Source organism: Chamaea fasciata, unplaced genomic scaffold, assembly GCF_029207755.1.
Source record: "Chamaea fasciata isolate MVZ Bird 193981 ecotype frontalis unplaced genomic scaffold, bChaFas1.0.hap1 SCAF_2, whole genome shotgun sequence".
Classification (NCBI taxonomy): Eukaryota; Metazoa; Chordata; class Aves; order Passeriformes; family Sylviidae; genus Chamaea; species Chamaea fasciata.
Genome location: NW_027094087.1, coordinates 16,447,817 through 16,473,067, shown reverse-complemented (window position 1 = coordinate 16,473,067; position 25,251 = coordinate 16,447,817). Strand labels below are relative to the sequence as shown.

Sequence of the window (25,251 nt, the reverse complement as noted above, 5' to 3'; positions counted from 1 at the left end):
TTTATTGTGATACCTCTCATGACTGTCTATTACTGACACAGCCACGTAATTCATGTCATCTGTCCAGGAACCCCCTTCTCCAGCAGTCTGTGCAAGAGAACTAACCTTGCCTTCACAAACTAGCAACTCATCAATCCTACATAGGATAGTGCAGTGTATTTAAAAAAAAAAAAAAAAAAGAGCGAGAGCTTGTGCACACAAATATATTGATTTCTAAATGTTACCAAGGTTTGCTCCAAGATCTGGAAAAATGAAACCTAGATGATCTTCAGCAAAGGTCTCCTGTCCTCTGGTAAAAAATGTGCTGAAATCACAGTAATTCCCCACTACCACAACAACGGTGTCCAAAAATTCACACACGCAGCAGTAGCTGAGGATGTACGTATTCTGGCCTTGTTGGGCAGAAACGACGTTAATAAATCCATGGGCTTTCTAACATAGCAAATTTAATTTCCAGTTACTTTTGTCACTGTAGTGTTCTGAATAAGTCTGGTGCAAAAGACCTTTTATTCCAGTGCCCAGCTAAGCACTGCCGGATTTTTTTTCCTGGAAAGGGCAAAAAATCCTCAACTACAGAAACCAACCGCTCCGATATTGTGGTGATCTTCCCAACGGCCCTATTCTGCCTCAGCGGATACCAAGAATCTGATTCTCCCAATTCTATTTTATATGGCTTTGCCCTATGGAAGTACTGCATTACAAGCTCGCAGGATTTTTCTACAGCAATGTCTCCAAAACGCGTGTATGACTGGTATAATAAAAAAAAAAGAATTGTATAACAAACTTGTCTCGCATGATGAATCTCTTCTTTAATACAACGCACGTCATACTTACACCACCCGTCCCTCCCCTTCCTCCCTCCCCCCCCCCCCGTTTCCCGCCCGCCTCGCGCAGCTCTCTCGACACAAGATGGCGGCGGCCACTCTCCCCACCGCGCAGGCGCAGTGCCGCGTCCTCAGCCCGCCCGTGGTGGAGTCGGCGGCAGGGGGCGCTGCGGGTGGCGGTGCCATGCTCGCGGGGCCAGGCCTGGGCCGCGGCGCGGGGCGGCCGGCGCGGGCGGCACTGGGGCCTGGTGGGACGGCCGGTCGGCGCCGGCCGGGATGTTCCGCAAGGCGCGGAGGGTGAATGTACGGAAGCGGAACGACTCGGAGGAGGAGGATGAGGAGCGCGACGAGGAGCCGCTTCAGGAGCCGGCGCCGGCGGTGGGGGCGGCGGGGGAAGGGCCCAGCGAGGCCTCAGTGCCGCTGGCGTCGGGCGCCGGGCTCCTGCCGCTGCCCGCCGGCTGCGTGCCCCTCGCTCTGCCTGGCAGCCCCGCGGCCTTCGCCTGCGCCGCCAGCTACGGCGCGGCTCTCGGCTTGGGGCTAGGCTTGATGGCGGGCGACCGAGCAGGCCTGGGGGCTCTGCCGGCGCCCGCTGCCCTGCGGCCCCCGCCGCCGCAGCCCCAGCAGGGCAATGGGCTGCCGACGGCCGGGCGCCCCAAGGAGAAGAAGCGGTCGCGGGAGAACAAAGAGGTGCCGAGGGCCAGCCTGCTCAGCTTCCAGGACGAGGAGGAGGGTGAGGCGGGTGGTTGCCTGGCTTTTGGGTCGCTTCTTGCAGGAGTGGAAGGGACCCGGAGCTGCTCAGCCTGCACCAGGCCTCTCTTCGGCCCCCAAGAGAGCCGCGATCCGTATTTATTTTTTAAGGCAGTCCACCGTGTGGCGAGGGGTGATGTGGGATCACATAAGAGGGGGCGAGCCCTGAGAGCATGGTACGGGCGCCCGGGGATGTGCGGGCGGGGGGCGCCCGTCGTGCCCGCGCCTTCCCCGGCCTAAGCTGGTTCCTGCGGGGCCAGCATGCTCCCAGCCGGCTTAGTTGTGGTGTGCCTCTGCTTCTTTGTCGCTGGTGCATCACCTGTGCTGTGATCACTGCACGTGGGTGGCCCGCAGGTTTGTGCGGGAGTAGGTGCAGCCAGTAGTCTCCCCCTGGAGCCAGCAGCGTTGGCTGAGAAACATCTGTCCCGTGGCTTTGTGTCGAGTTGGTTTTAATCTGATGTGACTGGCGTTCACGGGTCACGTCGGACTCACTGCCCGCTGTCCGAACAATTTGTATAGTTTTGAGTCGTCTTCGAAGGAATTCTCTTGAAATCATAGAAGGAATTCTCTTGAAATCACTGGAACTTACTTTCTAAGACTCGTGATTTGAAATCTTGATGGATGTACTGAAAGCGTAGAGTTAGACTTTCACTACAGACTGTGAAAAAACCCTGCAATGTTTGTTAATGGCATTTGTGAAGTTCTAGGTACAAAATTAAGAGCTTTAATAAATAAGTATGTTTGAGAGAGCTAATGTAATGTTATCCAATTTCTCTTTTAAAGAAACTGAAGAAGTTTTCAAAGTGAAGAAATCAAGTTACAGCAAAAAGATTGTAAAGCAGTTGAAGAAAGAATACAAAGAAGATCTTGAAAAATCAAAAGTTAGAACAGAAGTAAATTCTCCAACAGATGGTAACTGAAATATAATTGTAACTTTTGTAGTGGGAAAGATGAAGTACTGTAATTGAATTTCTTGTTTTCAAAATGAATTGTTAGTTTTCTAGAGCATTTCACATTTAGAGCTGAAGTAAAGCACAGATGAAATGTGTTACTTGGACCTTAGGAATGCTGTTCTGCAGTTGGTAGAGAGTTCTTTGATTCTCATGTAGAAATTAACATAGAAGGATGGAACTTCTCAGCTCCGTTATATGGTTGTCAGTAGACATCAGTATTCTGAAATGCAGCCGTGTTTATGACAGATGAGTTGCTTATTGAATTAAGAAGGAGTTACATCAGTTTGAAAACATACCTGGTGCTTGTCTGACAGGATGTGCCCTTTTAATGCATTTTCTTTGAAAAGGAAGATGACTGGGGAGAGCAGAGTGGTGGTCTTTGTTATTAAGTTAATTGTTTCATAGCTGCCTGTTTCAGGTCTTGGACCTTTGAGTAGACTTCATTAAGATGACAGGCTGAAAGTGTTGGAGCAAAAGGATCTGTTAACAATGTACTGTCCTTGAGAGCTTGAAATAGAGCCTGGGACTTCAGTTTCATTGAACTATTGGTTTTTGGGAAGCTCATTTGTAAAGTGTAGTGGTTGCTTTTCCACTTAAGTTTTTACATAGATTATGTAATGCTACTAGCACGAGCTGGGAGGCTCATGATCTAAAGATTGCAATGATCTAGAGAAGCACATGAGGGTAAACATGGTCCTATGCAGGAAATACTCTTTAAATTTAATTAAATTATTTTTAAAGGTTTTGTCTGCATTTAGAAAATGCACAAATTCTTTCTTATTAGTATCCTTAAATTGCCTATGCAGTGGTAAGGGGCATGAGTCCTCAGAAATTATCATTTCTGTGGCTAATGTTTAGGTCATATATGAAAACCGGGATTCTTGCTTCTGTCACAAAGATCCCTAAAACATTGCATTTTGCACATGGCTGTGTGGGCAGTGTTTGTTTCATTTCTGCTTATTTTGCTCTCCCTAATTCATGTGGCTATAGTTCAAAGACTTCAAGGCTGCTACTGGGAGAGTAGCCTGGATCCTCTGAACAAGCACTTGAGTCTGAAACCTCAGATATGTGCAGCTTGGATTGGGTAGCTGGTTTTAACACCCATTTTTTATGTATTGCACGCATTTTTTACATATTATTTGTACTTGCTGCCCGTATCTGTATGTAACCCACCTAATGCAGGCTGTAGCCCAAGAGGATAATGAAGGGTTCTTTTGAAATCAGTCAGTTCTTGTGGAAAGATTTGGTGTAACACAGGCCGTGCTTTCTCATTGCATATGTAAGAGACTTTGACAAGGTTGAGTTCCCCCACTTTCTTAATACTTGACAATATGGAGAATGTTTTGTGGTGGGTGGGGCCTGCCTTGTCACATTTTATTTTGAGGGCATGTCAGTGATTTAATCACAGTTAAGGAAGTGTATTTTCCTAGATCTCAAACAATAAAATTATTATTTAGCATTTTCATTAGATTTTCACTTTTGGTTGTTATATCTTAGAAAAGTATTTCGGAGTGATCTTTATAAAAGGAGTAAATATGGACTTTGCTGTCTTATCAGTTGAAGCACTACTAGAAAAGACAGGACAGATTAAAGATACGGGCCAAGAAGATGGGACTGCAAACAGTGAGCATGGTGAAGAAGAAATGGAAGTTGAAAGTGAGAAGGAAGAAGAAAAACCAAAAGCTGGTGGCGCTTTTTCAAGTGCTCTGTCATCACTGAATGTTCTCCGCCCAGGTTAGTTTTTGTGATATGTCTGATAAGTTATCAGGTGATTTATCTAATATTTACAGCAGACTAATGTATGTGAGAGATTAGGAAATAGTTTCCAACAATTTAGCATCTGAGAATTCAAGAAACTGCTATTTCCTGAAGGTGTTCAGTTTTAGAAGCCTTGTGAGAGAAAATGTTTTGCTACAGAATGCTTCATCCTGATGTCAGAAGCAGGAATTTGTGTCTCAAGTAGATGACAAACTGCAAGAAAATCTAGATTTGGAATAGGTGACTTCATATGAAATTTAACTGCTTTCAGTTAAAAGCTCTTTAATTCAGATGTTTCAGTTATGGGTCTGCAAGGTGTCCGAAATATTTTCCTATCCTGTTTTGTATACTGTGGTTCTTGTCAGGCTCTAAGGGCAAAGAAATCACTCTGAGAAAATATTTTTGAAATTAGTTTGCTAATTATGGTAGTCTGCTCCCCAAATACCTGATGGGTGTCCTGCATCCACACGTTGATTTATATGAGTTATGTAAGTTGCATTAAGTTTTGTCCTGCAGATTTTAGAGTTTTCTATTAGGTCTGATGCTTTTCATGTTTCCCCTTGATTGTACAATCTTCTGTATATTAACTTGTGTGATTTGGTGTTCTCTTAATCTCTGACCCATGATTGTCTGTTGAAACAGTTGATGCTTTTTATTCCCCCAAAATAAGAAGAACTGAGAGTAGTATTGGGATAGGAAGTGACACAGTCATGCACCTCATTCCTCCCTTTGCAATAGCCAGCTCCTGTGAAGGGCTTCCTTTTCTTTAAGAGTATTTCCCATAGGAGCATCAGGCTTCTGCTCTTATGAGCTGCTGGAAGCAGAGCCAGACTTTCTGTGGTGATCCCAGCTTTGAGAATTTCTGGTCAGAAAGTTGACATGTTTAGCACCTAAGTTGCTTGCAGATGTTTTCTGTGAGTATGGATTTGTTTCCTCTCACATTTTTTTTCTGTGTGAAGAGATGACTTGGTATGGTGACAGAGATGAGCAATAAGAAACTGTAACGCCTGTTTTGTTGCAGTGGTTGTTTAACAGTGCACATGTCTGTCTCTAGGAGAAATTCCAGATGCTGCTTTTATTCATGCCGCAAGGAAAAAGCGTCAAATGGCTCGTGAACTTGGAGACTTTACCCCCGTTGACAGTGAACCAGGTAAAGGCCGCCTTGTTCGAGAAGATGAAAATGATGCCAGTGATGATGAAGATGATGACGAGAAGAGGAGGATAGTTTTTACAGTGAAGGAAAAATCCCAAAGGCAAAAGATTGCTGAGGAAATAGGTAAACCCTTTTTTGGAAGGTCAGCTGATAAATATTCACACTGTTTTCACTGCAAGTGCTCTCATTCAGCATTTTTAACCAGCATGTTTTTCAAACAATCTGGAGTTGCATAACATTTCTGACGAAAAATACTACATAGTGGAATATGCTTGTAGAGTTTTGAGCACAAAACTGGGTTCTCTGCACACTGCTGACTGCAATAAAAACTTACACTAAGGATCAATTCTTATTTTTCCTGTACTCTGTTTTTAGGATGTATATAGTTGTGAAAAGAAAAACACTTGTTATAGGATTCTTCTTGCTGTCAAGCAGGTAAAATAACCTTTTGGAAAAGGAGTTAGACATTAGATGATTTTACCAGCAGTGAATTGCCAATTTTCCCATTGGATCTCTCAAGTGGAACCCTTGTGCTAATAGTGCACAGGCCAGTGTGTCCTTAATTCCTCATGAAGAGGAAAGAAAGATGCTCTGAGATGTTCTCACTGAGGCATTGTTTCAAGTTTTTGAATTTGTGGCCCTTACAATTATGAATGCATTTTCCTTCTTTTCTTTTACTTGTGTGAAGGTATTGAGGGGAGCGATGATGAAGCACTAGTGGCAGGGGAGCAAGATGAAGAACTCAGTAGATGGGAGCAAGAGCAGATACGAAAAGGAATCAACATACCCCAGGCATGTATATAATTGTGCACTTTTTAAATTTGTTTCTGCAAATTTTGGCTAAATCCTTTACAAACTTGGGTAGTTTGCAGAAGGGTCTTTCATTTGAGAAATTAAGCCTGTAAATTCTGATGCTCTTTAAAGAGAAATAGTGTAAGTATTTAGAATGGTAATGATACTAAGAATTTGTCCATTTATCTTCTTGAGGGAATTTGTTTCTTCTACCTTAGATATTTGGTGCTTAAATCCCCTTGATAAATTACATTTTGTAACTGTATCTGCTTACATTTTTCACTTTGATTTGAGATGTGTAAAAAAGTTTACCCTTTCATTAGAGCCTAATATAGTACAATTGCATTTCCTCCGCTACTAGGTTCAACCAAGTCAGCCTGCAGAAGTGAATAATGCGTACTACCAGAACACTTACCAGACACTGTCTTATGGTTCATCATTTGGCATTCCGTACACCTATGCTGCGTATGGATCATCGGAAACCAAGTCTCAAAAAACAGATAATACAGTTCCTTTCAAAACTCCCAGTAATGAGATGACTCCTGTTACTATTGATTTGGTAAAGAAACAGCTTAAAGACAGGTAGGACAGACCATCTTTTTAGACTTAAAGACCTGTCCCCTAGGTTTCTGTTCCTCAGGTGTCTTAGTCTCGGTGAGCAAACACAGAGTTTCGTCGCTGGAAAAGTACTGACTGGCACATCCATTTAAAAAAAAAAAAGGCAAACAAAAAAGCTCTAAGTGAAGATGACATTGACACTTTGTTCGAAAATCTCCTTGGATTGCTTCTCTGGAAGTGAAACTTTAAATGTGAGGCCATTGATCTTGTTGAAGAGAGGTTTGAGTTGCATCTTCTGGACACTGCACAGTCTTATAGTGAAGAAATAAAAAGCCAGTGAGGTGTTTAGCTTATCAAGCTGCATTCCTTTAAACTGTGAATCAGAGATTTCCGCTTCAGTAGATAAAGAATTTAATTTTTAGTGTATACAGGGTTTTGTTGGCTCAAACACTAATCTGCTTGTCAGGTACGCAAAAGATACAGAATGAACAACATGATTTCAATGAGAAATCATATGTAATGAACAGCTTGCACTTTACAAGTCTTCGAAATTGGTTTGTATGCCCCTTGTAGTGTTGCAGCCTTTGACAGTGAGTCAAGTTAGTGGAGGAAAAAGAATGCTTTGTATAAGCTGTAGTTCTCATCCACCCCCAAGCTCTCCAGCCAGCTTTTCATTAGGGATGGCCTTGCACTATTCTGTGTGCTGTCAGCTCCTGTGCAAGTTTGCAGGAGTGGCCAGTACAATGCACTGCAGCATAGTCTAGCAAATGCATTTCAGTTATTAGCCTTGCGGTGCATGAAGAGAGGGGAGAAGGTGTCAAATCAAAGGTTGAGAATGTCTTTGCAGAATTCCCATATGTAGGCTCAGTACTTGCAATGTACTGTCTGTTTGATGTCTCAATGGTCTGAAATAGACAGACTTTTGGATGTAAATTCACTGTTTATCCATTGCCCTTCAGGTTGGACTCTATGAAAGAAATGCACAAAGCTAATCGGCAGCAATATGAGAAACATCAGCAAAGCCAAGAGGACTCTACCAAGGCAATTGAAAGATTAGAAGGGTCTTCTGGGGGTATTGGTGAACGGTATAAATTTTTGCAAGAAATGCGAGGGTATGTCCAAGACTTGCTTGAGTGTTTCAGTGAAAAGGTAAGGATGCAAAAACATTAATCTCTTTACAAAAAAAAAAAAAAAAAAAAAAAGGTCTTATTACATGCCAAGCGCCACATCTCCCTCTGTTTTTGAAAAAAAGTCCTTTGAGAGCATATTCTTCAAAAGGTTTGGTTATTTGAGGATTGAGAAGAACTTTTTATCATGCTAAGCTGATTATTGGAAATCTCTCCTCCCAGCTCACTGACTTTGGATTGCCTAAAAACTTGTAGATTTTATGTCTTCAGGATTTTGGTAGATACTCTGGTGTTTCAGCTTTACTCAGATCCTTTTCTTTTACTTGTGTTGGATATCAGGTTAGCAAAAGTAAGGGCTGAATTATGACATTGCTACTTTCTGGAGTGCTTGGTTTACACAGTAACAGAGACTTGTATTTTCTGTGTTATTACCAACTTCCTCCTCCAGATGTTTGTTGGTATTGCTCTGGAGCCTGAAGGAGAGAAGTTTTAAAACTGACATAGCTGTTGAAAGACACCCATACTTAAAAATATATTTCTTTCATGTAATGTGATACTTTTATGCATCTCTAAGTCAAAAACTTAGTCTTTTTTCTTATATTATGCACTGTGCTTTGATTACTTATTTTGTTGTAAATACAGTAGAAACTCATGAATATATATGTACAAATATATATATACATATTAGGCACACACAGGATATACATATATGTACACATATTAGGCACACACTGTAGAATTCAGTTAGCAGTATATTGACTATTTCTTCATTGTCTTCTGACTTGAATACAGTAGTAGTATATTAATTTCTTAATATCTTGTCAGAATAATTGAATAGTTTTAAGCCACTGCTTGCCTAGCCCATTAGCTGTGGGAGAGGATTGGAAAAGCATTTTGGGCGCTGATGGGTTAGACATTAATTGTCTACTGTTAGTGGAATTGGGAGAGTCGGTCTTCATCCCATAAAAGTGAAGAGTTAACTATGTTATGAGCAAACCCAGGAAGTATGGGACTGTTAATTCACCCAGCTGATTGATTAGTGTAACTAATTAGTTGCAACTGATTGTTCACTTAAGAAGCCATATTCCTGAGCCTGTATTAGCATTAGCTGTTGAAGATTAATAAAGGTACTTTCCTAAGCAGCTCTGGCAGTGCTGGTTACCCAGATGGCTGAATTCCTACTAAAGATAAGTTTTTGCATTATTACTCTGAGATAAATTTGTATTTCAGAAGTCAGGTTAAATATCTGTGTCTCTGTTCAGTGTTTGCTTTCTAAAGACCTTTTGTTAAATGACTTGTGATAACTATAAATCACGTCTAGAGGTTCTCCTTGATAGCATAATCTGTCTTGTTCAAATATTCTTGAGATGTGACTTTTATCTTCTCAGGCTCCTTAGGGACATTCACAGAGTTTTGCTGGTTTCAGGTGGAGGCTGCTGCTGTACTTGTAGGTAAAGTGAGTTGCAAAAGCAGCAGGTGATGTGTCAATCTAACAGGAGCTTTTCATTTATTTTGATATTGTTTGTCCAGATAATGTGGTTTGGAATTCAGTGCTTTCAACATGACAAAAGTACCATCAAATTCAGAACCAGTAGCCCACAGGACACTGAACAAGGAGGTGTCAGAAGGGGACAAAGTCAACTAATAAAATCAGTATCAGTTTTTATTTAAAGGAAATGCAGTAGGACAGTAAATTGTTCTAATCTTTTGAGTGTAGAGATAAATTACCTTCAGCTTTTTTGTAGAACCTGTGGCCCTGACTGCTTCTATTTAAAGTGTTGTTATTATTATTTACAATAATGTATGTAGTTATTAAAATATACATGAGGATATGTATGTATATATATATGTGTGTAATAATACTGTATGTGTATATACACATATCTGTATACATACATATGAATGCATCATATCTTTAAATATGAATGTTAAGATCACTTTGCCCATTCTTAAGGCTCAGCAAAGAGTATAACAAGACAGCTATTATGCAGATTTTAGAAACAAGCACTAGAAAGGTCAAATCCTGTGTAATACCTTTTTCCCCCATAAATAAGAAAATCAGTAAAGTAGAAGATGGTTGCATGACTTCCTTCAGAAGTAATTACTGTCAAAATTATGCTTTCTGAGAAGGCTGGGGAGTCACAATGACACTTTGACATTTTGAATGTAGGAACGTACAGTGGATACAGAAAGATTGAATTGTTCTGGGCATACCTTTAACAGCACAAGTAGATGAAATGTTCCTTTACCTGCAAAAGTGAAACACGCTCTGTGTGTCAGAATTATCCTTGTGATCTAAATGTTTAGAGACCTTTCTGCTTTTCCTCTTCCACTGTATACAGGGGAAGTGAACAAAAAATCCCCTTGGAAACACTGAATTGAAGGTACTGATTAAACAAAACCGGGAATGAGGGCTGTAACTTTGTAGTAGTCAGTGAAATTGTCAGCCACTCATTAACCACAATATTGATTAGAGAAGAATAGGGGCTCTAAGTCTCTTGTATTCTATATGGGAAATGTTCTGAGTGGATTCATATATCTGAATACATCACTAGGTTTGTTTTTTAATCCTGAGAAAATTACAGAAAGAACCACTAGGGATGCTTTGAAAAATTTTCATTTAACTTTTCAATCTTAAAATTTCTTCTATATGCTTAAGAGAAGAACCTATATTTTCTATGGTAAACTGCAGTAAAACTAGTACTTTTTAGCTATTATTTCTGTTTTCAAAACTGTCTTAAATTCTGAATATAAACTTCCAGCCCTTGGACGTTTATTCCCTCCTTGTCTTTCTCTCTACTCTTTTCTCCAAAAGAAAGGTGTGCATATTTTGAGTTGGTGCAGAACTGCATTCGTTTTAATCCCTGGAGTCTGGTTTATCCCACAAAGCTGATACCTTTTTCTTCTCTGATGTGTGTGTCAGTCTCAGCGAGCTGAAGTGCCCCTGTAGCTATAAACTCAGAATTTTACGTTTTACTGAAGGAGGTTCTTTAATAGCTGCTGAGTCACATTCTAAAATACATCAGGAAACAATTTCTGATTTTATCTTTTGTTTTGAAATAAACAATCCTGGATGGTAGGCAGCACTGAATTATAAAAGGCTGGAAGACTGTGGAGTAAGCATACATCTCAGAGGTAAGGAGGACATGGTTTAAGTGTTTATAGCAAAAAGACTTGCCTTTCCAAATTAAGAGATTGTGAAAACTTCTGGTTTGCATTTTAGTATTTATAATGATCTAATTTTAGCTTATCCCATGCAGGGAAAAAAAAAAAAAAAGAGCAGTGAACCTGCTATTTAATGTCAGGGCATTCTGGGCTGTCATAATATCATCTATTTTTGTCAGAGATGCTACTAAAACAGTTCATTAAAGAAAAAAAAAGTGACAGGTCTGACGTGACCTACCTGATTAATTCAAGGTTATACTTAATGCATAACTTGCACAAATTGTACCTTTTAATTTTAGTGATAAGCTAGAGGAGTATTTGACTGCTTTGAATTACCTGTTGGCATAACACCCTTATGCAGGGTTTGTTTTCATTTCAGTAATATTTCAGCATATACTATTAAGTTAGAGCAAAACAATAGCTGCTGGCCTCAATAGGTTAGATTGATGGGTGGTTTTTCCACTGCATAGAGTCAGGTTATTTTCTCACTGAAGTATAGAATACTTCTACATTCTTGTTTAATGGCAGAGAGGAAATAATTGATATCTGAGAATTGCAGACCTTTATACAACATGTAACACACTTGGTAGGGAAAGCAAGAGTACTGGAAAGAATATTTCACTCTCTAAATAGGATGTCTGTCTGTGTAGACTCATTCAATCCATGGAAGTTGCTTTCAGAATGCTTTTGTTCTCATTGAAGGCTGCCAGTGTTAAATGTATGCGTTTTCCACACCTTGAACTCTTTCCTGGTGCAAATGATGCAAACGAGTAAAAGACAGGACTTTGCTGCTGGGAGCACAGTGACAGCATTTTGCTCCGGAATAGACTGGGACCCCAGAAGCTGAACAGCTCAGGATCTGGGTATTACGTGGTGTGTTGTATTTTTACAGGTGCCTCTGATTAACGAACTTGAATCTGCAATGCACCAGCTGTACAAACAGCGAGCTTCCCGCCTTGTCCAAAGACGACAAGATGATATTAAAGATGAATCTTCGGAGTTTTCAAGCCATTCAAGTCAGTCCATCTTGAAGGTTTTTATTATTCATTAAACAACCTTGTTTACTTAGTATGACTTAATTGAAATGTAAATGTTTATTGTATGACTGTCTTATTAAAATTTATTCTTACTCTTGATATGAGTAGAAGCCAGTTTAGATGAAAATTCTCTAATCTGTTTCGTTTTAAACTCGAAACCACTGTAACTCTGACTTCATCTCTCCTTTTTGTTTCACTTAACTATATTTTCTCCTTCCTAGCACTAAAAATATATGCATGGTGGCTATGGGAGTAGTGGTAGTATGTGACTCCCCATTTCTTCTTACATCAGGATTTCTTAAAAATTTATTTTAACCTTCCTGAATCTCTAAACGTCATTTAACATATACAGTTGACTGTATAAAGCCACTAAGCACTGGGCTAGACTTCTGTCTAATGGTCTGTTTTGTAGCCAGTATAAGTATTGGATTTCAGAACAGGAAGACTAATCAGACTAATACAGTGACCCTGTATGAAATACAGCATAAGAAAAGCTAGTTAAAATTCCTGCTTACTGTGAATTTGTGGATGGGGGATTCTCACTGAGGAGGTTTCTTATCTTGATTACTCTTCAGTATGTAAAACTCTACAGAGGCATAAATGCCAACTTGGATGGAAATATATGTTTCTTGGAGGAGGTTTTATTCAGCTTATTAAATCAATGGTTGAAATATCCTATTAATAGGAGTCTTTATGCTTCAGAGAGCTTTCCATTTTTTAAAATGGCTTTCTGTCCTGTTGCTGATGTAAAATGCTATAATCAATGGCATTTCCCTGTTCTGCCACAGTTGCCAGAGATAAAATCTTGCTAATACTGTTAGCTAGAGCTCACTGAAGATGACGAAGTGTTAGGGTGTCAGAGTTGGTCATTCCTTTATAGAGTGGTTAGCATACATATTCTTTCTAGGACTGTTATTTGGAGTTCCAGCCATCACATGGCCTTGAAGTTTTATCATGAAAATGCTGTTGTGAGAACTAGAAACCTGTTTCCTAAAAGAAGCTTAGAATGGATTCTTTAAACTGAAATTTAATGATAGAATGGGTACAGTTCTAATTGCTGAGGTTGGGTTTTACAGAGAGATCTTATTTAGTATCTGAAAGTTTAGAGAAGGCTCTTAATAGTTCAGGTATTGAATTGGATTACTGACACAGGTCGGTATTAATATTTTAAGTGATGAATTTGCAAAGAGATTTTTGTCAGAACATGTAAATTTATTCCTGAAGTTTGGATAGACTGTTGCTTAAATGTTAATGTTTATACTTTAATGGGTGGACTTGAGCAGTGGCTAGCATTCAGTGTTGTTAGAGGGGTAAAAGTGAAGTACGGTGAAAACTATTTGACATTTAAGTGGAAATTTTTCCAAACTCCGCTGCTTTCTGTTTTAACCTCTACACGTTGTGAATTCAGGCTTCTGGGGGGGTTTTGTGGGTTTTTTTCCTTTTTTTATACTTCGACTTTCTATTTCAAATTACACTTAGTTTAAAAGTGGATAAAAGTCTCTTATGAAACTGCCTACAGCACATTTATAGAATCATAAATAAGCATTTTAATTTTCGTTGATGTAATTTTACAGATAAAGCACTGATGGCACCAAATCTTGATTCTTTTGGGCGAGACAGAGTGATCTATCAAGAACAAGTCAAGCGTCGAACTGCAGAAAGAGAGGCTAGAAGGTAGAGAATGAGATTGCTTTTCTCCTTTAGGAGTCTCCTTTGTCTTTTTGCAAGATGCAGCTGTCCTCTGTGACATACTAACATGAATGGCAATGTTTGCTTCTTCCCTGCAAAGGGAAGAAAACACTTCAGCTGGTATGCTGGGCAGGGGTATTTTTATACATCCCAGCTTATCATGCAAGTGTACAAAACGTTCCATGATACTGATTTAAAATCACTAAAAGAAAGCAAAGTAAATACCTTCCGTGTCTGTATGGTCTGTGCTGGTTTTATTTCTTTTCATTGTTTGAGGCAGCAACATAGTGGAATGCTTGAGGTGGTGGCATAGTAAAAGTTCTTTTCTGCTTGACTTTCCTAGAACTAAAAGGAGAAGCCTAAGTGGGCGTATTCATTGTATAGATTAGGAAAACAGCTGGTTTCTTTTGCTTTACTATAGCTAGTTTATACAGGTTATAGCTGGTTTGTACTGCTGCTCCTTTCCAGAGCTCGCCGTAGACAAGCCAGAGAGCAGACTGGGAAGATGGCGGATCACCTTGAAGGCCTTTCCAGCGATGATGAGGAAACTTCAACAGATATCACAAACTTCAATTTGGAGCGAGGTTAGAAAAGCTACCCAAGCTTTATCACAGAATCACAGCATGGTCTGGGTTGAAAGGGACCTTAAAGCCCACCTAGTTCCAACCCCCTGCCATGGGCAGAGACACCTTCCACTAGACCCAGTTGCTCCAAGCCCCGTCCAGCCTGGTCTTGAACACTTCCAGGCGTGGGGCAGTCACAGCTTCTCGGGGCAACCTATGCCAGGGCCTCACCACCCTCACAGGGGAGAATTTCTTCCCAGTATCCGATCTAACCCTGCTCTCTGTCAGTGGGAAGCCATTCCCCCTTGTCCTGGTACTCCAGGCCCTTGTAAATAGTCCCTCTCCATCCTGCAGACTCCCTTCAGGTACTCTAAGGCCGCAGTTAAGTTGCCCTGAAACCTCTTCTCCAGGCTGAACAATCCCAATTCTCTTAAGTAGCAAAACATCAACTATTTGACAGGAAAAAAAAATTGATCCAAATGCAGCCCTATTTATATACTTCACCATATTTTGGAAGGGGTTTAGGAACTTTTGATTCCTGGATAAACAGGTGACTAGAATATCATCAACCTGTTGTGTGTCTTGCAGCTGACTGAATAGCCCATCCTTAGTGAGGTTCTATTTATTTAATTCAAATATGCTTTTGCTGGAAAGCAGTAACCTTTTGGACTGTCAGTAAGTCTTCCTTCCAATTTGTAAAATAACTTATTCTTGAAATATGTGTTTGTCTTACTTGTGAAAGTTTGAGAACCTCAGTGCTTTAAAAATCTTTTTTTGATTCATAACAACTATTTAGTGGAGTTGTGAATAAGCTTCTAGGAATGCAATGACAAAAGTTTTGCAGAGTCTTGTTGCAGTCTGGCAAAGTTTGCAAATGATAGAAAACAATCTTGCTTGCAAACACTGAAAAATCTTGTGGTACAATTAACATTTGCTCTGATTAAAAGAGAATCGGGTTAGAAGTAGTGAGGAGAAAGAGAACAGCAAGGATCTCATACATAGAATTGCTAGTGTTGCATTTGAGGAAGGATTGAATGGTTTTGGTCTCTTCAAGTAGGAGAACAATATCGACTTTTCACAGTATGAAAGCTTGGGACCATGAAATTAAATTATAGGATAGGTTTAAAATAAAGAGGACATTTTCCACAGAGAAGGAAATAAATGGCCAAGTCATTGCTGTAGGTGGTTGTGGAGACCTGAAGTTATGAACACATTAGAAAAGCAATTAGATGAACTGTCTAGCTGTTAGGTCCTTTGGAAGTGCAGACAGTTTCCCCACCTTTAGTTGCTGGGTGATTTACTGCAATTTTATGATCACACTGATTTTCTGCGTACAGGGAGGGGTCTTGGTTAAAAGAACAACTCTTCAGGGTTGTTAGGTGCTTTAATTAACTTCGCTAAATTAAATTATCTATATTCAGTGGGGCTGAATTGTGCTTGGTAATTTGGCAGTTTATGTGTGCAAAAGCATTTTGTAGAAATTTCTTCAGTTTCTGAATAGGCATAGTCTTAGTAAAGCTCTTTTGCTATTGTTTTTAACTCTCATGTTAGTCCAGAAACAACAGTGGAGGAGTGCACTTTGTACCTACTAACTTTATATGTAGTTTTTTTTCTTAATCCCAGTATGAAAAGTGTGCTTATATGACATAATCTCCCGTTCCTTCAGCCCTGTCTCTGCCTGTTGTGTGTACTAGTTGTGTTCATTGTGTAAGGGTTACTACTGTAACCAAACATTTACAACTGTGGCTGCAACAAATATGACTGATTATTATGAAACTAACCCTGAGAAGTAGAAAAGATGAAGGGAAAGTAATACAAAGAGAAAAAAGGTCTGAACTAGAGAAAAAAGGTCTGAACTGCATAGAATAATGGTACTGTAAAAAAAAGAAAAGAAGATGCTAGAGGATTCAAATCATTGCCCAGTGCCAACAGACATGTTATGGGCAGCATTTTAGTATGGTGTCTGCCAGGACCCACCCTGTCTGAACTGCCAATTCAGTTGGCTTATCTGAGATGCCCTCCTATATTTGCACTTGGATTATCAAAGACATAGAACAATCTGAGTTGGAAGGGAGATCAGCTCTTTGAAACTCCCATTTCTCCCATTTTGCCAACTCCATTGGCAAAGCAAGGCCAGCTTTCATGTTAGATCCACTCTGGATACAGCCCAGTACATCACCAATCCTAATTACATCTGGTAACTTAAAATCCTTCCATTAAATGTTTAAAGTAAGACCTGTGATAGAACAGTCTATTGGAGAGTACTCATATGTTTCTGTTTTTATAGCTTTGTTATTTGAGGCAGGAGTAACAGAACTTCTAAAGATGATGGGGTTTTTTTGTTTGTTTTCTTTATGGGAGTTAGCTTATGCCAGTGAGCATCAAAGACTGTCTTGAAAGAGGCATTACAGGGAGTAGGTGATTAACTTTTTGTTCCTTTTCTCCCCTGCTAGATCGTATATTGAAAGAATCCAGCAAAGTTTTTGAGGATGTTGTGGAAAGCTTTTGCTCCATTGATTGCATTAAGTCACAGTTTGAAGCTTGGCGCTCCAAGTACTTTGCTTCTTATAAGGATGCTTATATTGGCCTCTGTTTACCAAAGTTGTTTAACCCTTTAATCAGACTTCAGCTGCTTACCTGGACTCCTTTGGAGGTAAGCTTTTCTGCAAGCAACTTCTATGTTAGCTGCTATGTGCTGGTTCTTTCACACTTGAGCAGAGCAAAGTAAATTGCACCTTTGATGTGTGCTTCTCCTAAAGGTGTATTCTAGGGATGAAGTTTCAAATGGGCACCTGTCTTGGGGCAAAGTTTTTCTGAGGAGTCCTGGAACTAGTTAATCCTCTGTGTTCCCCGCAGACCAGAGTTCAATTTGGCACGTTGCCAGTTCCTTCTCAGGAAGTGATGCAGACCAAAAGGTCTGCAACTGCCCAGGGTAGTAGGTTGGAACTAGGTGATCTTGAAGATCCCTTCCAACCCAAACCATTGTATGAGTCTGTGAAAATATGTTTAGTCTTTAAAATACTTCAGAGAAAGTTGTGACTCTAGATAATGCTGTTTTATCAGGAGTGTAACTAAGAAGCTTGTCCTTATGTGGAATTACAACCTGTGTCTCTAGATTACGTATCTGTTTCTCACATACTTCTCCATACCCTGTAGAATTCTGGCTGGCAATTTCCAAGTCTTTCTCATAGTACTCACTGCCCAGTTATTATGTAGGGAACATGGGAAAAGCAGGACAGCACTGTGGCAGCCCAGTATCCCTGGCACGCATTCATTGTCCAGCCTGCATATGTATGCTTTCATGAGATGCCACCAGGACAAACAGTTCAGGTAGCTTTTGATTCCATCTCTGTTCCTCCTTTTTTCAGAAGTGGGGTTTTTTTTTCCTTACTACCAAGAGAAAACTGCAGAAGGGGATTTTCTGTCACCTTCTCTCCAAGTGCAGAGGAGGGGAAGGCATGACTCCTCTTCAGAGAAAGTTCAGATCATTAAAATAACGTTATTAATTTGATATTTGATTTCATCAGTCAAACAAGGAAAAATCAACAAAGAAAGATGCCCTCATTAAATTTAAAACATTTTTTGAGCATTCTCTCTTCCCCCATGCTATTTCTCTGAGTTTTCAGGTTGACAAAATAAAGCTCATGTTAGTTGGAGGCATGTTACAGAATTGTCAAGTCTTAACTGTGTTCACTATTCTCCGCTACTTTTCCTCATAAGCATTTTGTTAAAGTAGAAAAACTACAAGGTGCTCATAAAGTGGGGTTTTAAATCCAGAAGGCATAATTTTATAATGCAGCAGAATTGAGCTGTGCTTCTGACTTATACCCTAATCTGTAGGCTTTTGTTTGGCTCAGATATAAATAGAAGTTAAAATCTGTGGGGCAATAAATGCTAAAAAATTAATCTTGTTTCAGCCATTTTCTCTTTTCATTACATCTAGTGGCTGTGCTGGTAGAATGAATTGATTCATTTGGCAGAGCGTTTTAGAGCTGTTTTTGTGATTGTATTGTACTTGCATACACAATACATTTTCTGTGTGTTGACATCAAATTTTTGTTTAGAAATCTAACCCCAGTTCTTTTTTTATTAGGGCAAGTGTCGAGATTTTGAAACGATGTTGTGGTTTGAGTCATTGCTGTTTTATGGCTGTGAAGAGCTGGAGCAGGTGAAAGATGATGCTGATATTTCACTACTGCCTACCATTGTAGAGAGAGTTGTTCTTCCTAAATTAACAGGTATAGGCTTAGAAAATGGGAGGGAAGGGGTTGTGAGAGTCTGATGCTTGTTTGTGCTTTCAGATTTTATTCTTTCATAAATAATTGCATGGATGTCTCAGTACCTGTATTTGAGTATTTGTAAAATGGAGTAATTCTTTAATCTCTTACAGTAATTTCTGAAAATATCTGGGATCCCTTTTCTACCACACAGACATCTAGAATGGTAGCAATTGTACAGAAACTAATAGATGGATATCCCTCAGTGGTGAATGCAGAAAACAAAAATACACAAGTAAGTTGCTGGATTTTTTTTCTTAAGTATGTTGCATAAGTTAAGGAATTTGAATACATTTTAAATACCTTATGTTGGGATATACAGCAAGAAAAAGAATTTTTTAAATTATTTGGTGCTCTGCAGCCTGATTGGGGGGTGTATGGTATGGTGATAATAAAAGAAGAAACTCAGTGGAGGCTCCCCATAATAGATACTAGAGATGATACACAAGATGTACTAAGACCTGTTGGTCTCCAGTTTTGCTCTGAGGGTTGGCTGCAAATATACAGGCTTTTCTATTTTAGATCTTTGCAGCCTTTTCAAATGTATTGCCTAGAAATTGGATTGTTTTACTTGCTTTCTGTGACTGTGGGAACCGGTATGAAGAGTTCAGGCTTTAATTGAAAGTGTCAGATTTCAGCTCTGTTTATTATTACAGACTTCTTTCAGACTGTTTATTTGTGTGCTCAAATATATATGTATGCTTATTGTTGCGGTCACAAATGTTCTTTGTTGCTTTAAAAATGAGTTTCTGAGTGTTTAACTACTAAACAGTGCATTGGACATTTAAAAAAATTGCCTGTTTCAGATGCTTTTAAAGGCGTTGTTGCTAAGAATGAGGAGAACACTAGATGATGATGTATTCATGCCCTTGTATCCAAAAAAGTAAGTTTACTTTCAACTATGGTGTTAGACCTTTGTTAGCAGGTCACTGTGTTATGTCCATAGTTAGGAGGGGTTTTTCCCAGTGTGGTTCAGTGCCTGGGTACAGGAGGTCTTTTGTTAGCCTTCTGGGGGCATTTAGCAAAGACAAGAAGGATGGAAGGGAATATTTATGGAAATGAACTGTGTGTTGGAAGAAAAAAGCCAGCAAATTCAAGACAGAGGTGTGGTCTTTGTTGCTCATTAAACGAAATTTCTTACTTTCCAGCATCTTAGAAAACAAGAACTCTGGTCCATATTTGTTTTTCCAACGTCAGTTTTGGTCCTCTGTTAAGGTAAGTCAGTAAATACCTCCAGCAAATCTTTGGTCTAAGACAGTGTAGCAATAAAATCCTCATCAAATTTGTGGAAAACGGTAGATGGAAACTGCTTCAACTTCATTTGCAAAATCTCCAACTCTGGATTCTTAGTCTTTGATAACGCACTGTGTCCTCTTCACGGTGTGTCTGGTCACTTAGTGGTGTCCCTCAAGACTCAGTTTTGGGCCCAGTCCTGTTTTATATCCTGATTGATGATCTGGATGAGGGGATCAAGTGCACCCTCAGTAAATTTGTGGACGACACCAAGTTGGGCAGGAGTGTTGATATGCTGGAGGGCAAGAAGGCTCTGCAGAGAGACCTGGATTGATGAGGCCAGTGGGTTGAGAGTCAACAAGGCCAAGTGCTGGGTCCCTACGCTTTGTCCATGACCCCCCCAGAGCTGCAGGCTGGGGGCAGAGTGGCTGGAAAGCTGCTGGGCAGGAAAGGCCCTGGGGGTGCAGGTCTACAGAAGCTGAAGGTGAGCCAGGTGTGCCCAGGTGGGCAGGAAGGTTTCGGGCACCTGGCCTGTACCAGCAATGGTGTGTCCAGCAGGACCAGGGCAGTGATTGTCCCTCTGTGCTGGTCACTGCTGAGGCCACACCTCAAGTGCTGTGTCCAGCTCTGGGCCCCTCAGTTCAGGAAGGACATTGAGGGGCTGAAGCATGTCCAGAGATGGGAAGAGAGCTGGGAATGGTCTAGAGGGGAAGTCCTATGAGGAGCAGCTGAGGGAGTTGGGATTGTTTAGCTGGAGGAGGCAGGGGAAGGGGACATGACAGGACAGGGACATCTTATCACTGCCTGACAGTGGGGTGTGGCCAAGAGGTCTCTGGCTCTGCTCCCAGGCAGTCAGTGACAGGATGAGAGGAAATGTCCTCAAGTTGTGCCAGGAGAGCTTCAAAATGAACATTGGGAAGAATTTTTTCCACAGAAAAGATAATTGACCATGGGAATGGACCACCTAGCGAGTTGGTGGAGTCACATCCCTTGAGGTGTTTAAGCAGATGGACGTGGCACTCCATATTCTGGTTGAGTTGACAAAGTGGTGTTTGGTCTAAGAGTGGACTTGATCGCAGAGGTCTTTTCCAACCTAATTGGTTTTGTAGTTGAAAAGGTTGTCGAGTGGAAGCACCATCATTTCAACTTGGATGTTATGGGGTCACTTAGCTTACTTGCCCCGGGTTTTTTATATACTTGTGCTTGTCAGAATAAAAAACACTGCTTTTGGGAAATGGGGGAGCTCAAAGCTGTGGCTGTCATAGTTTATTTCCAGTGAAAGACTGTGAAGAAAATTAACTCCCAGCTAAACAGAAAAGTAGACACTGATGTTGACTGAACAGCTGCTCTCCATGATCACACAAACAGAACTCTTCTCTGGAATTTTCTGTTTAAATTGCAGCAGCAAGGGAAACTATTCTGAATAAGTTTGCAAAACATTTAAAATATTTTAAAATGTTTGATGTGTTTGATCAACTCTCTGGTTTCAGTACATTTTGGAATACTTATTTTTTCTGTGTTGTATTTTCAGTTATTGGGAAACTTTCTTCAGTGGTATGGAATCCTTTCAAACAAAACTCTACAGGAGCTGTCCATAGATGGGTTGCTAAATAGATATATTCTTATGGCTTTTCAAAACTCAGAGTATGGAGAGGACAGCATTAAGAAAGCTCAAAGTGTGAGTAAAATCAAGCAGTGTTTAATGTTTCAACAGAAGGGAAAGTATAGTTAAAACTTGATGTTGCCTAGGAAGTCTTGGCTTTGACACCTCAAATGCTGTAGTCAGTGAAAAATAGATTTATGTTTTTTTTAATATACAGACTAAAGAAAGAACCCTCTCTAGCTCATGTCTGTATAGGTATATTGTGGGTTCCAGTGCTTTACTGCTTGGATTTTGGTGTGGGGTTTTTTGTTTTTTACTCATTTTTTCACTCAGTTGGCCCTTGTCCCTGCAGTCATACTAGGCAGACTTCACCAGTCATGTTACATAGCTTTTAAAAACTTCGTTGCATTGGGCTTCACTTCCTTTTTCCTGTTTTTGTAGGTAATTGCTTGTTTCCCTAAGCAGTGGTTCGCTAATCTAACAGGAGACAAGACTATTTCTCAGCTAGAAAACTTCTGTAGATACCTTGTTCACCTGGCTGATACAGTTTACAGAAACAGCATTGGGTGCTCTGATGTAGAGAAGAGAAATGCAAGGTAACTTATTTTGAGTTAAAGCAGTTGCGGTTCTTGTGATTTGATTTAATTTGCCAGTGTATGCAAACATGGGTAACTCACTCCATCCTGCTGTGTCTTTGGAAACTTCTTTGAATTCACATGTTAGAAATTGATATTTTTAAGGTGTCTGAAAAGAGCAACTGCTGAAAATACTGAAACGCTGATAATATATTTTGCACTACTGCTTAGTGTCCTGGATTCTTAAAGGGGGTTTATGAAAAGCAGGGAGAAGCACTTTTTGTATGAGCAGATACTGTCAGGACAAGGGGGATTGGCTTTAAACCTGAAGGAGGAGATATTTATGTTAGATATTGGCAAGGAATTCTTGGCTGTGAAGGTGATGAGGCCCTGGCACAGGTTGCCCAGAGAAGCTTCCTGTCCCTAGAACTGCTCAAGGCCAGGTTGGATGAAGCTCTGAGCAACCTGGTCTGCTGGAAGATGTCCCTGTTCATGGCAGGAGTTGGACTGAGATAAGCTTTAAGGTACCTTCCAACCCAAAGCATTCTATGATTCTGCCAAATTTTGTAGCTACCGTGTTTGGGCCGTTTCGACTTGTGAGCCTGTTGCTGATTCCTGCATAATGGCTTCTAAATTGCAAACTGTCTTTTGTGTACAGTTCAAAAGTTCTGACTATTTACACAACCAACTGGATGAACCTGTTTTGCCTGAGATCCAAGAGTAATTGTACTTGAATCCAATGATCAGCTTAATTAAAAGTTTGCATTAGACATGTTACTGCTGGCCAAGTAGCCTGACATGCTATGGGAACAGCACAGGAATGAACAGTCTTCCTGTCTTGGTACAGTCCTGTGTTTGAGTGTAACAGTTTGGGATTTAAGTTGATTTAAGTTTTTGAATTCTCTTCTTTTGGTGGTGTGTTTCTAAATTTTAAAGAACTTTCTTCACCACATGAAATGATAACTTGGTAAAATTTTTTATTGGAAGAGAAACATCTAATTATCCTCTTTCCATAGCAGATTCTGATTCCTATTTTCTGTCCTTCTGCTTTTTCCCAGCATTCAACAAATATGTTGCCATTTACCCTCATTAAGCAAATATAATAAATCTGCAACAGGAATATGAATTATATGGCTCCATAATGTAGTCTTCTGTTGAAAAAGTAATCATGTCATTGGTTGTTCTGTTTCTGTGTTGACTTCTCTTGCTGCTCTTTTAGGGAGCACATCAGGCAGATCATAAAGCTTCTAGCAAGTATCCGAGCCCTGGATCATGCTGTTACTGTTGCAAATGATCACAACGTAAAAGAGTTCAAGATTCTAATAGAAGGAAAATAGACTTTTCCCACCACTCATTTTGAGCTTTAAAACCATTCCTGATGTGTAATTTATGTACATATGTAAAGTTTCTTAAACTGTAAAGTATTGATCTTTGTTTTAATACAAAGTGCATTCTTATATACAGCATCCTTAAAAATAAAAATCATTGACTTCATTGAAAACAAAAATGGAATCCCAAGGTTGTCATCTTTCCAGAAATCAGATTTTCCCTCAAGTTTCTCAAAATTTTGTTCACAAAAATACTTTGTGTCCATAATCAGTGGTCATCTACTCCTGTTAATTGTTCCATGGTTAACTGGAATGTGTACAATAGATTCTGTGTAATACAATGTATGCATATATTTATACCACCATGTTGCTTTCACGCTGGATAATAGAGATGTTGTACTGTTGCAATAAGCTTTTCATTTGCTAAAAAAATACTTATTTTGACAATAAAATGATCTTCTTATTGATCAAAAGGGCTGGTAAAACATTCAAATATGTGAAAAATCACGAGTTGAAGAGTAGGGACACATTGAAGTGGATCCAGACCTTTAAAAAGCAGCTGTGCAGTCTAAGTGGAGTAACTAAAAAGTGGTTTGCATTCAGAATATGGAACTCTTATGACTGTTCTTCAAAAGGAAGATCTGGATAAAAGTTGAAGTTGGTTTGGTTTTTTTTTATATACAGGCAAACATTGAGAATTTGTGATGGTTGTGCGTGTGTAGATGGTGGCACTTCCTAAGCTCCAGACACCTTTCATTTTGTAGGACTAATGGTTTACCTCTGAATTCTGGAACCCTGCTTCCTTTTCTAAGTTGCTTGAGTTGTATCAGGGTTTCGGGGGGTGGGGGGCGTTGGGTTTGGTTTTTTTGTTTGTTTCCTTTGGGTTTTTTTGTTTTTGTTTTGTAATGTCATTCATGGACCCTATTTTTCAAGTTAGATTGGCTGAAGATATGGAGCAAAATGAAGGTGAAAACAACCTTTGAAGTCTTTATATTGTAGTAAATATTCAAATGTTACACTTCCCACTAAATATCATCTAAGCATAGTCCTAAAAAGCCCAAGGCATTTAATTTAAATGTAAATGAAAAACCACTTCAAAAATCTGTTGATACACATGAGAACACTAGTGACTTGATCTTGGGGTCCAAGGCAGGTGGATAGCTGTAATAGCCTTGGGTTAAGAGGTATTCTCCAAGTGTGCCCAACTTTTTTTTAGGGTAACTGTAGCAATGAATTTGCATACTGAGTATTCATGCTTATGTCATGTGGTATAAATGAGTATATTAAACACATACCATTTGTAATATGCACACTTCCTTGGGCCACTGGATAGTTGTTTTTTTTAACTGGAGCACACTCAGAAATACCTGCTTTTAAAAATTGCTTCAATAAACTCATCTGTCAAGGAGTTGTTGCAGTGCAACTTGGTAAGCTTTGCTCCTTTAGGAAGGGAGTGAAGGAAATGATGTGGGTGCTGGTTCTGGTTGACTATTCCGATATGTCAGAAAAAATTAATCTTTCAAAGTTGGATTTCTGGAGTGAACACAGTAGGATAAACACTGGAATTCACATACCAACATAAATCATAGTTTAGATATTTGAAATACCATTGCAGTTGTACTTGCATGATTTAATAGTGGCAGATTTGATCTTTCTGTGCTAAAAATGTTACTGATTTCTGTATCTTGGAGAGGACCTGAAGGCAGCCTGTAAGAGCTGGAGAGGGATGTTGGGCAGGGCCTGGAGCAACAGGTAAGTGTCAGTTGGAGCTGAGGGAGTGGTCACAGTTCTCTTTGGTACTGATGCTGTTACTGTTTTTTTCTCTCCTTGCTGTTTTCTAGTAAATTGTTCCTATCTCAACCCATCATC

General features: G+C 39.9%; 1 protein-coding gene across 2 annotated transcripts; it reads left to right on the top strand.

Moving 5' to 3' along the window:
• Positions 1–988: 988 nt before the first annotated feature.
• Positions 989–23,855, top strand: PAXBP1 (PAX3 and PAX7 binding protein 1). 2 transcript variants are annotated; one of them, XM_066209385.1, is made up of 18 exons: positions 989–1,554; positions 2,355–2,483; positions 4,082–4,258; positions 5,337–5,432; positions 6,124–6,227; positions 6,589–6,809; positions 7,745–7,934; positions 11,970–12,093; positions 13,689–13,788; positions 14,272–14,387; positions 16,820–17,019; positions 18,460–18,604; positions 18,757–18,878; positions 19,450–19,526; positions 19,792–19,858; positions 21,408–21,554; positions 21,921–22,075; positions 23,274–23,855. In XM_066209385.1, exons 1-18 carry the CDS (start codon positions 1,101–1,103, stop codon positions 23,389–23,391), a joined length of 2,742 nt encoding a protein of 913 aa, XP_066065482.1. In that variant the 5' UTR covers positions 989–1,100; the 3' UTR covers positions 23,392–23,855. The 2 variants fall into 2 exon arrangements, with proteins under 2 accessions (XP_066065482.1, XP_066065476.1); XM_066209379.1 differs by having other exon boundaries at positions 990–1,554; positions 5,337–5,558.
• Positions 23,856–25,251: the final 1,396 nt, after the last annotated feature.